Here is a 12,099-nt window from a genome sequence, read left to right as displayed (position 1 = left end):
CCCAGGCCCTGACTTACAGTGAGAGCCTCCTTTAATTCTGAGGGGTAGGCGGGAGTAGGCGGGTAGTAGATAAGTTACTTGCCCAAGGACACTCGGTGGTGGTGTCAGGGTTAGAATGACACCTTGGTTTGCCTCATTCCAAACCCTGCTTTCTTAACGAAGCCACCTTACTTGGAGAAGAGGAGAGGTGGGGGGACAGGACAGGAGATAGCTGAGAAGAGGAAGAAAAGAAAGATGTAAAGAAAAATAGCACAGAGAAAGATAAATTAGTCTTTCAAAGGGGCAGAGGAGGGAGGAGAGGGGCAAACAGCAAGAGCAAAGCAGCGGAGGAGAAAGGAGAGGAAGGAAAGGCAAGACATGGGAGTACTGGAGCAGAGACAAAAGCGCGGAGACAGACAGCGACAAGTGGAGAAAATCAGCGAAACTTGAGCGACAACCAAGCGCTGAAACCCGGTGGCCTCTCCCGGCCCGTGCGCCCTCCCACCTGGCGCCCCGGCTGCACTGTACAATTCCCCGGCACCACTGTACATTGCTCAGAGTAGCGGCCTGGCCCCACTTCGCCGCCGGCGGGCCCCGACTCCGCGGGGCCACCGGCCCCACTTTACTCTCGCCCGCTTGGCTCTGCCAAAATGTTCTGGCTCAGCGAGGTTTCAGCCACGTGGGGAAGGGCGTGGCCCAGATGCTGAGGAGTGCCTCCGATTGGCCAGGGGGCGGGCTTCTTGGCGGTGCGCCGGCCCGATCCCTCCCCCGAAGGCGGGGCCTGAAAATTCACAGCTGGAAAGGGTGGAGCCCGGGAGGCGCAGCTGGAAGGGGGCGGGGCCCGAAGCGCGAGGCTAGCAGCCGCGGGCTGGGGGCGCCCTGGGCTGCCATAAAGTGAATGGGAGCCGGCGGGGGGTGGCAGTCAGCCGCGAGGCTCACTCTCTCCCTCAGCGAGTCCGGGAGCGCCGGAGCCGAGCGGCGGTCCGGGCACAGGGGGGTGGCCCCCGCCCCGGCCGGGTGCCCGGCCCCTGGCCCGTGCCTGCCCTCCAGACTGCCGCCACCGCCGCCGCCGCCGCCGCCGCCGCGAGTCTGCCTGCTGCGGGACTCACTGTGAGTGCTTGACCATGCGGGGAGAGGGGCTCATGAGGCCGAGGGGCCACGGCCTAACTTCAGGAACCCTAGAACAGGACCTGGGTGGCTGAACTGGGGAACGGTGCCTGGGGAACGGGTCTAGACTGGGAGGGCGTACTGTAGACTCGGGGCCAGGACTTAGGAAAAGGGAAACTCAGCGTCAGGACTCGGGGGACAGAGAAGAGGGAGACTCGGGATCCGGAGGGAAGCCGGAGACAAGAAGCCCGGACCGGAGCTCCGCGAAGCAGGGAGTCGGGAAATCATTACCAGAAAGAGCCCTGGAATTCGGGGGCGCGGGGCAGGCGGTCAGGGAGCAAACAGGGTTGCCGAGGCCCTGGCCAGCGGGGGGAGCTGGAGGCGGCCGCGCAGCGTGGGGGCAGCTGACGGCTCCGGACGCCCCTCTCCCAGGGATCAGACTTGAGGGGCTGGGAGCAGGAGTGAGTCTGGTCGCACACGCTTCTCTTCCCAGCCACTTCGCAGTCGGGATAGGAGCCGTGTTGTGAGAGCCTGGCTGCGACTGGGTCAGATGGCCGCTGTGCGGGTGGCAGGGCCGAAGCTGGGCAGCCCGAGCGACTAGCCGGCGGGTCTGGCGTGTCGGGCTTGGGGTGTCACGGCCCGGATGGGCTACGGCCTGGAGCCACATGGAATTGGACGGAATGTCCGCCGCGCGCGCGGCTCGGAGCGGACAGAATGTCCGGGGAGGCGAGGTGGGTCTCTCCGGAGCAGGCACTGTGTCCGGCAGGGGCGGACAGAATGTCCCTGGCCGAGTGGCATGTCCATCTACCCGGCCGCGCCTTGCTCAGCTGCTGCATGTGCAGTGGGGTTCGCTGTGGTGGGTCGCCTCAAATCCCAGCTCACACTTCGCAAACTAGTTTCTGCCCCTAGGGGCTGCGGAGGCGGGGAGGGGGACAGGGAGCAGGGAGTGAGAGCAAAGGCCTGGCCTTGGAGTGGAGTGGCGCTGGGGGACCTTCCCTCTCCAACCCAGACTAGATCTGAGTATCATCCCCCCGCACTTCTAGAATCCAAATTTGAGGAGAGAAAGACAATGGTGGGATTGCTAGACCAGGAAAGGAAAAAATGAACCACAAAGGGCAATAGGAGGGTGAGGAGGAGTCGGCACAAGCCCCCCTGACAGCTTCAGTTCCCTCACAAACTCAGAGTCAACTCCTAATTCCAATACAGCTGACCAGACAGCCCCAGCTTCCTACCTGGGTGTCAGCAGGCTAAAGACTCCTTCCCTGCAAGGGGCAGAAGCCCAGGCCTGAAGAGAAAACTGCAGCCCTTTAGCAAAGCAAACTCTGTGGTTTTGTCTCCCTTTTGGCTCTCTCAGCCCCACCAATCCCAACAGCACCCTGGTGGCTGAGAGGAAGAAGGAAGGAATGCAGACTCTGGGGTCAACATGGGGCCTATATGGCCCTCCGAGTCTGGTGGGGAAGGATGTCTCAGGCCCACCCAACTGTCGCTTTTGTTTTATCTGCAGTTGGGGAAGGGCCTTAATTCCTTTGGACCCATACAGTGATCACCCACCCTGACCCCCAACTCTTTAACCAGAGCCTAGTTAAGCTAAAGGGAACAGAGAAGACAGAACTTTCCCTGTCTGTGTAAGTCAGCAGAGCAAGCCATCTAGGGACTGAGTTTTCATGGGATAGGTGCAAAGCGATGTGTTTAGCAATGAGTAGCCTAAACAAGTGGTTCTCAACCTCTCTCACCCACCACCCATGAATGACATATAATATATACGCCCCACACTACCACCTTCATTCCTCAATTTTAAAGTTTGCTTATCACTGGCTAGACCATTGTTTCTCAACCTTTTTTTTATCCCTTGCCCGCTTTTGATAAATATAAAGAAACACCCCAATTACTCCCACCATATTCTGATACCTTTTTCAGGGGCTTGTGCTCCCATCACCTGTGAAAAATCACTGAAAATATGGGTGAAATGAAAGGCATTTCATTTTCAAAGTCAGGAAAGGAATAGGGAAGGCATTAGAGATGGTTCCCTGAAGACCTTAGCCTAAAGTTCTGCATTTGCCAAAAAGGCCAAAAAGCAATACCATTATAATGAAGACGAGTGGAAACAAAAAATAGAACTTTCTCCCATCCTTTCATAAAACCATGTAGTTGAGTGCATGCCTGGTCACTGGCTCTTATGGAGAATGTCATGGACCTAGAGAAGGATCAGAGAATGATTCACAGAATGGGGAGCAAGGGGCTGCTAGAGAGAGCAAACTTCAAAGTTTAGGCCTCTGGAAGGTGAAATAGGATGGAAATCCACAAATAATGAAAGGCCTAGATAAGCAGAAGATTTGTTTGCTCCCCAAATCCTGAAATGGGAGATGAGGGGGCCTCATAGAACCGGAGTGATGCAAGCTCAGGATGAATAGGAAAATGTTCCTTGGCACACAGTGGGCAGCAAACTTCCAAAGCTCATTTCCAGAAAGGAGGTAGAGGCAGGAAGTAGAAATGGAATCCTTCAGGGCTTGAGAGGATCAGTGCATGTCAGAGCCACAAATGGTTGCTGGAGCGGAGGGAGCAAGGTGTGGAAAGAACTCAGACTCTGGTTTTAGGAGAACTGGATTCAAATCTCTTCAATCTGTGTAACCTTGTACAAATTCATCTTAGAGGTGAAATGAGAATGCACATTCCTGACACTCAAGGTGGTTTTAAGAGTTCTATGAAATCATGTATTTGAAAGCCCTTTGCAAATGGAGAAGCACAACAGAAATAAGAAGCATTATTGCTATTATTATGCCCAAACTGTAGGTCCCCTGTAACCACAGAATCTTTGTTTGGAAGGATGGGGTCTCAAGTCCTAGAGCAGCCTGGTAGCATCTGATCCAGTCACAGGAAGATTCTCAATGACAGATGGAACACCCTATCCCAAGCTTCTGCTGCCTGCCATTTACCCCTGCTCCTCTCCAAGAAGAGTTCTAGGGAGCTCCACAAATGCTTAACTCTTCCACTAATCTGATCCGATCCCTGCCTGCCTCCTCTTCAAGGCTGTGAATATGAGTCCAGGACCCAGATCCAGGAGGGCAGAGGGGAGCAGGCTGGAACTGAGCTGGGGATAGGCATGAGAAACGGACAGAGCCACCCAAATCTTTTTTTCTCCATTCATTCTAAATGATGAGTCCTAGAGGGTGGGGAGGAAGAAGGAAGCTAACCTGAAAGATCCATTAGGTCCTGAGCTTTGGGATCATCTGGAGTGTCTAGTCCATGGTCATGGACCAGGGACCCATGAGGAGAGTGATAGGGACAGAAAGGCAGTGGGGTAAGTGAGAGCTGCTTTCAAAACTCTGTCCACTCCTTTTCCATTGTCCTCCCTGGGGCCTTCTTTACACTTTAGTTAAGTGCCCCCTTTCCCACCTTTCCCCTGCTCAATCCATTCTGTTCACCACAGCCAAATAAAGGTCTCAGAGATGCTGCTCTTATGTCTCTCCCCTGCCTGCAAGCTTCCAGTGACTCCCATTGCTTGGAGCACTGCTTCTCAAAAGGGGGGATGGGGGGAGAGGGCAGGACAGGAGTGGAAGGGGCATGACGCTGCAAGATAAACATGGCCCATCTTCCTGCTGTGTGATGTCTCTTGAAGATGTCACGTGGAGATTTGGAGAGAAAACATTATTTTATATTAAGACAAATATAATTTAAGTATGGAACAGAATGCAGAATTTGCTTCAATTTTTACCATAAGGTTGGAGATCTCAAAGAAGTTCCATATTGGTGGCAGATGTTTGAGGTTGTGCTCCCAGTTTCCCAGAGTCATGTTCTCTCTTACTGGTCTTAGGGGTTTTTGATGGAAATGCTGGAGATGCTCTAGCCTAGACTCTATCAAACCTGAAGCACCATCCCTTGTCCTTCATTGGAGTCCCCCCGACCTGTTTTTCTCTGATGATCTCCCATGGCCCACACTGAGACCCTGGCCACATTAGGCTGCCTGTTGTCCTCTGAACCTGCCAGCTCATTCCTAATCCTGCTGTGTTATTTAGAAGCCTCTGCTCCTTTACCTCCCCAGTTCCCAGCTCTGCCATGTGCTACCTTCTCTGAGCCCCAAAACCTGATACCTTACATGGGATTCCATCTCTTTGATCCCCCACAATGTGAATATTAGTCCCATTCAGCCTATCGTCGTCCATCCTGTTTGCCTCCCCAGACTGTACAGGCTCCTAGAAGTTAGGCTCTGTGCCTTACCATTCTTAGGGATTTGTCTTAGCACCTAACATTTGCTGAAGGAAAGAAGAAAGGGGAAGAGTGGGTGTGGGGGCCCATTTCTCTGATCCTTAACTTACCCCTTGATAAATTAACCACATCAAATCATTGCTGCCTCCACTTGAGTCTTAGGGTTTCTTCGTGGGGCTGTGAGACTCATCTACAGCTGTCTTCGTTTGCTCCCATTTGCTCACCGCAGTTCGGCAAACCAGACGGTTTGGGTGTTCAGCATCCCTGATGAACTTAAGGGCCTCACTTCAGATCCAGGTTTCTAGGTGGGCTCCATGCTAGTTAAGGGCCCTGGTTTATACTCTATTGCCAACCTGCTATTTGCTGAGCAGAGCCACAGCACCCCAACTCTATCCCCTCCATCTTCCTCTTCATTTAGTGGTTTTCTCCCATCTCAGTTCTAGGGTATACCTTCTGCTTAGGCATTATTATTTCAACTACTTGGGAGCCCTCTGGCTGTAGTCCTGGTTTCTCCCGTTGGCGTCAGGACAAAAGTGGGCACACATGGCATTTGCCTTCTTGCCATGAGCTTGGGTCTCTTGGAAGCCATGGCCTCCCTACTGTGAACTCTCTGGCCTGTGATGACCTCTGCTCTCCATCTTAATATACCTTGAATATTTTGTTCTTGCTGCAGTCCATGATAGGCTTCCTGTAATTCCATGTAGGCAGCCTGTACCTCAGAATCAGAGTGCGCCTGCAGGCCCTTTCTTCTTCCCTGGGCTAGGATTGTCACCCTGACCCCACGGAGCCTTGCCCGTGCATCCCCAGCAGGGTGTGTCAGGAAGGCTGGATGGGGGACAGGCAGCCCCTCCCAGAACTGGACTCAGCACCACCGTTATATCCTGACTCTCTTTGGCCCTGCCTGGTATTTCCTACCAGCGTCAACCAATCCTGCAGCTTCCAGACTTACTGCTTGTCCCTGTCCACTGAGTGAGGCGAAGCCCCTGGCCTCAGTCCCAACTCCCCAGCTTCCTGACCTCCAACAGTTTGGGGGAGCTTAATCCTCAGCCAGCCTGTCTCCAGCTCAGACAACAGCTTGGCGCCCCCCGCCTCTGCCTGGCTAGCCCACCCAGCCACGAGTCAGCTAGAGGCCTGTGCCCCCACCCTTTATCTCCCTGTTGCCTGCCTGACTGTGGTGTTCTTGCCTTTTCAGTTTCACAGGCAAGGCCCTTCTCAGCCTCATCACGCCCTTCCCACTGTTACTACCCCAGTCAAGAGCCTGAAAGCTTCCTTCTTTCTTTCACCAGTCCCTGATCCCCAAAGTGCCTCTTAGCTTGGGTTATTCTGTCCATTTTGTTGTTACCTTATTGACTGGGCCCTCCCTTATGTGTAGGGTAGAGTATTCACAATACACCTTTGCATTCCACTCTCAAATGCTGCATACTTACCTTTATTCAATAGAGAAATTCTTCACTGGGAGATTCAGGGTCTAAGAAGGTGAACTCAAGCAAGGGCAGATGTGAGGATGAGATCTTACCACTCTAGCCTCAGTGCCTTACTCAGTGCCCAGCTCATAGAGGTGCCAAATAAACATCTGTTCAATGAGTAAGGAGGGAGGGGAAAGCAACTTGGATAGAGTTTTACCCCCACTTATTTTTACATCAAGTTTTATTTTAACCCTATAACAATACTAGAGGTAGGTAGGGAAGGAATTATGTTTTCCCTTTTAGAGATGGAAAAAATATGTCCAGAGAGGTAAAGAACACATAGCTAGGAAGTTGGGGAGCGAGGACATGAACCCAGATCTTTGTCTCCAAACCTAATTTCTTCCGGCTATACCAAATCACTTTCCTAGGTGGGAGCTGGACAATTTCTGCCCTCTTCCCCCAAGCCATCCTCTTATTCAGACTTCTCCCCACCCAGCCAAACAGGCTCTCCCCCAGCAACCACTGAGTATAGAGCACTCCCCTGGCCCCTTTGGCCTCCTCCTCCCCCATAGAGTCCTTAGTTCCTGGGACTGAGAGCTGAGGTTCAGAGGGGCCAGGAAGGGGGGAGGGTAACGGCTAGCTCCAAAACAGCCAAGGCAGCTGTCCCTGTCACAGAGAGAGGAGACTGTGTGACGGTGTGGGTCTGTCTGCCTGAATGTGGGAGCACATGTGTGGGAGAGTATGTGTTTGTATGCCTCTAGCTCCAAGTCCAAGTGCTTATTTTGTCTGAGTGGAGGCCCATGTGTGTCTGCATGTGTGTCTGTCTGTCTCTGGGAACACACAGCCTGAAGTCTGCTTTCTCGGCCTCGTCTTTTACTTTGGCCCTTGTCTCTCCTCACCCTGCCTCCCTCTGCTGCAATAGAGGGTGAAACCAAGACACAGGTATGGAATGCTGGGGGAAGGGGAGTTTGGAATAGTGGAAGTCTGGAGCCAAAGCAGACTGGAAGGACAAATGGCACTGTGGGATTTAGCTTTCCCTTCAGGCGAACCCAGTTATCCCTCTTTTCCCAGTGGTGTTGCTCCCATGGCCTCCGGAGAAGTCAGGGGCATGGTTTGCATTTCGAGAGCATCTTGGATATGAAGTAAAAGGAGACTTCAGAACACCCCCTTTTCCAGCTCCCAGTTCTAAGCCTTTTGAGCTATTTGGGAAGAACTACCAGTCAAGGCTGCCAGAGGCCCCACCCAAGGGCATTTCCCTTCTATCAGACCATCACTGGGGCAGCCCCAAGCCTGATTCCTGACTGCAGATCTGGAAGGGGAGGTAAGCTGAGCACACCCACCCCGAACCTGACGTCTCTCCTTCCCGGGTTCCCCTTTAGTCCTACCTCTCCAACCCCAGGAAAAGGTCCAAGGTCTAGACCCCTCTGCCTGCGGACAGAATGGGGACTGCTTTTCAACCTCCTGCCTTGACCTCTGTCCCATGCCCAATCTCGCTTGAGGGGGGGGTGGGCAGCTGTCATCTCTCAGCTGGTTGATGGGGGCATTACCATGTGCAAATAAAGGCTGCTGCCCATCTGTGCCTCCCTGAGAAAGGCTCCTAATAAATTCAGAGCAGCCAAGTGACACACATCTCAATCTAGGCTAATCCGCCACATTAATGCCACCTTGCACAGCCTGCATTAAGTCCTTGTTAATGGGGAGGCAGATGGACCCCTCCTACCCAGCTAGCTCTTCATCCTGCTCCTCTGTCCCTAGCCTTCTTTGGTTCTCCTCTAAGAGGCATCCAGAGTTCTTGAACCTCACTAGTGCTCCTTTCTCCTCATCCCACCAGAGGGGACTTGGAAGAGCCAGCAGGAAACAGGACCCTGCAGGGGAGACTTGGAGAGGGACCCAGGCAGTCTCCCGGGCAAAGTCAGGAGAGGTTTGGGATAGGCAGTAAGGGTGGGAATATGACCTTAAGAAGCCCACATCTACTGCTGAGGGTGGGGAGTGCTGGTAGAGACTGGCATGAGTAGAACTGGTAAGGGTGTGATAGGTGTCCAGGTAGGCACAGAAGCAGACAAGGCAAGAATGCCCAGGGATTTTCAAACTTATTTCTGATCCTGGAACCCTTTCTTCAAATGCTATCTCCCTAGAAAGGATAAACAAAACAGGCAAAAGCAAGACTGCCCTAGTTGAAGCAGATCCAAGCCAGGCCAGGCTAGAGCTCTATCCCTGAGGCTAGTCCCAAGTTCCAGCCCCTGAGGGGGTTTGGAACACAATTTGAAAAAGCAAATGAAGAAAAAGCATTAGCTGAGGAGTTTCCCAGATCTGGTTCAGATCCCAGTTCCACCACGTATGAGCTCTGTGACCTTAGTGGTGGCTTCAAGTCTCAGTTTCCTCACTGGAACAAGGGTGATAATACTTAATATCGATGCATTCTTGTGAGAAGGGAGATAATGAAGTAAAGGCAAATAGTAAGTACTCATAAATAATAGCAGTGATTTTCCTTGTGTGAGACATATTGTGCCTCATTCAGAATCAAACCTGCCCCACTGAAGAGTGAGTAACAGAGATTCAGGTAGTGTCTCATGTTAGCTGAGGGGCATGTATGAGTTTGTGGGGATACTGGACATACATGCGAAAGGGAACTGAAGTTTTTGAGGTTGTGGTATACAGTATGTGGTGTGCAATAGTGTAGTTTTCATTAACTTGATAAGTATCTATTGAACAGCAACTGTGCACCAGGCAGAGTTTTCGGTGCCCATCAGTGAACAAAACAGTTTGGTGTGCATATCTGTGCATGAAACTTCTGGGTATACACCTTCTCCCCCTTAGGCTACTGTTTCCCCATTCTATCCTAGGGTACGCACACGAGAGTAGCTTATATCGGTGGCTGAGAAAGGGGACAGTGAACTTGAGGGGAAACACTACTGGGAACGGGATAACTGTGAGATGTTAGCCCCATCAACCTGGTCTGTGTCTTCTCTCCTTTCCAGAGTCCTCCCTCCATGGAGTTCGGCCTGCTCAGCGAGGCGGAGGCCCGTAGCCCGGCCCTCTCGCTGTCAGATGCGGGCACTCCCCACCCGCCACTCCCAGAACACGGCTGCAAGGGCCAAGAGCACAGCGGTGAGCGCACCCCCTACTGGGAGTAGGGGAGATAGCAGCTCAATCCCTCTTGCGGAGGCGAGGGGACCTGAGAGTGGAAGGCAGGGTGGGAGTGAAGGCTCGGTGGAGGAGGTCTGGGAGCCGCAGAGTTCGCGCAGGCCTGGGCGTCCAGTGACCTGCCCCCATCTCGGCCCCCAGACTCGGAGAAGGCCTCGGCTTCGCTGCCCGGAGGCTCCCCGGAAGACGGCTCCCTGAAGAAGAAGCAGCGGCGGCAGCGCACCCACTTCACCAGCCAGCAGCTACAGGAACTGGAGGCGACCTTCCAGAGGAACCGCTACCCCGACATGAGTACGCGCGAAGAGATCGCCGTGTGGACCAACCTCACTGAGGCCCGCGTGCGGGTAAGGTCCTCTCAGACCTGCAACCTTCCCGGCACCGCCCCCTCCCAGTCCCCGGCCCGGGCCTCCCTCTAGCCTGACGCTCAGCGAGTAGCTCTGGAGCCAGCAGCCTGTGCCTCTGCCCTGACTGCCCACCCTCGGCCCAACACCCAACGTGCGGAGACCTCCGCCTGCTGCCCCGCACCGCCTCCTTAGAACCAGCCTCTGGCCTCTGCTCTGACTCCACCCTGTCGCTCCAGGCCGCGCGTTTCTTCTCTTTCGGCACTGTCTCTCGTTCTCTTCTTCACCCCTCCTTGACCCCATCCTACAGGACCCTCCAGACCATGCCCCCGCTGACCCAATCTTGCCGCCCACAACTGTTCTCAGCCCCTTTACGCGGTGCGCTGCCCCTGCCCCCGGCCTGGCTGCCCAATCCCGTCTCTAACCACTTCCGTCTCGTTTGTCCTCCGCCCTGTCCCTGCCCCAACCCGGGTCTCGGTGACCTAGCCGCCAGCCGCGCTGACCCCGGGCCTCCGCCCGGCTGCTGCTCTGACAGTCTTTCTCGCACTCCCGCAGGTGTGGTTCAAGAACCGGCGCGCCAAGTGGCGGAAGCGCGAGCGCAGCCAGCAGGCGGAGCTGTGCAAGGGCGGCTTCGCCGCGCCGCTCGGGGGGCTGGTGCCGCCCTACGAGGAGGTGTACCCCGGCTACTCGTACGGCAATTGGCCACCAAAGGCTCTCGGCCCGCCGCTCGCTGCCAAGACCTTCCCGTTCGCCTTCAACTCGGTCAATGTGGGGCCTCTGGCATCGCAGCCCGTCTTCTCGCCACCCAGCTCCATCGCCGCCTCCATGGTGCCCTCGGCCGCGGCCGCCCCGGGCACCGTGCCAGGGCCCGGGGCCCTGCAGGGCCTGGGCGGGGGGCCCCCCGGGCTGGCTCCGGCCGCAGTGTCCTCCGGGGCAGTATCCTGCCCTTACGCCTCGGCCGCCGCAGCCGCTGCTGCAGCCGCCTCCTCCCCCTACGTATATCGGGACCCGTGTAACTCGAGTCTGGCCAGCCTGAGGCTCAAGGCCAAACAACACGCCTCTTTCAGCTACCCCGCCGTGCCCGGGCCGCCCCCGGCCGCCAACCTCAGTCCGTGCCAGTACGCCGTGGAACGGCCCGTATGAATGGCCCGGTCCGTCGACCATCCCCGAGGGCGGGGTCGATAATTCACAGCCTCCCCGGACTGGGGTCGTCTAGACTGGCTTGCCCCTGCCCCGGGGTCTGAGAGGGGTGCTGGGGCAGCTGAAGGGTCGGGGGGAGGCGGCCGGCTCAGGAGAGAGATTTCCCCCACCGCCGACCCTGAGGGGTGGACTGGACCCTACACACAGTCCGCGCCCCTGGGACTAAGGCCAGGAAAAGGGACCAGTTCCCCAGGGGCCAACTGACCCTTGGCCCACCCCGCCTTCTTCAGACTCCTCTCCTCATTTTCAAAGATTAATGAAATAAACGTGCGCGGACTGCCAAAGGCCTGATGATTCAGAGTTGCGATTCAGCCCCCTCCCCTCAAGCTCTCCCATTTCTAAAGGAGAGCTGGGTGTGCAGGAAAGAAGGGCCGGGGCTTCTAGGGCTTCAGTACCCCCTCAGCTCCCAACACCAGGATGGAAAAGCTGGGGGATTCCTGGACCCACGGAGCGCACCTGCATGCGCGTTTGTTGAGTGTGGCTTAGGGGCCAGCAACTTGGCTGGCGTTGGCCAAAGTTGGTGCTGCGGCGCCACCCGGTGGTCTCATGGCGGATAACTGGGAGGTCTGGTCTCCAACGCTTACTTGGCAGGAATCAATTCTGCAACTTAGGAAGCCTATGATCTTAGATAAGTTACTCCGCCTTTCTGCACCTGTTTCTCACTGTTCCTATGAGGGGCTTGGGCCTCTAATAGCAATAAAATTCTGATCTGTGACAGA

The 12,099-nt window shown here is 55.2% G+C and overlaps 1 protein-coding gene across 2 annotated transcripts; it reads left to right on the top strand.

The window, feature by feature from the left end:
* The first annotated feature begins 821 nt into the window (after window positions 1–821).
* Window positions 822–11,664, top strand: PITX3 (paired like homeodomain 3). 2 transcript variants are annotated; one of them, XM_086680723.1, is made up of 5 exons: window positions 961–1,089; window positions 7,767–8,016; window positions 9,674–9,803; window positions 9,981–10,183; window positions 10,736–11,664. In XM_086680723.1, exons 3-5 carry the CDS (start codon window positions 9,686–9,688, stop codon window positions 11,321–11,323), a joined length of 909 nt encoding a protein of 302 aa, XP_086536849.1. In that variant the 5' UTR covers window positions 961–1,089; window positions 7,767–8,016; window positions 9,674–9,685; the 3' UTR covers window positions 11,324–11,664. The 2 variants fall into 2 exon arrangements, with proteins under 2 accessions (XP_025773949.1, XP_086536849.1); XM_025918164.2 differs by lacking the exon at window positions 7,767–8,016 and having other exon boundaries at window positions 822–1,089.
* The last annotated feature ends 435 nt before the right edge of the window (window positions 11,665–12,099 follow it).

The sequence above is a fragment of the Puma concolor genome, chromosome D2 (genome assembly GCF_028749965.1).
Source record: "Puma concolor isolate L17-30 chromosome D2, mPumCon1.1.hap2, whole genome shotgun sequence".
Lineage (NCBI taxonomy): Eukaryota > Metazoa > Chordata > Mammalia > Carnivora > Felidae > Puma > Puma concolor.
Note: the sequence above shows the minus strand (reverse complement) of the source record. Positions and strands in the feature narration are given on the sequence as shown.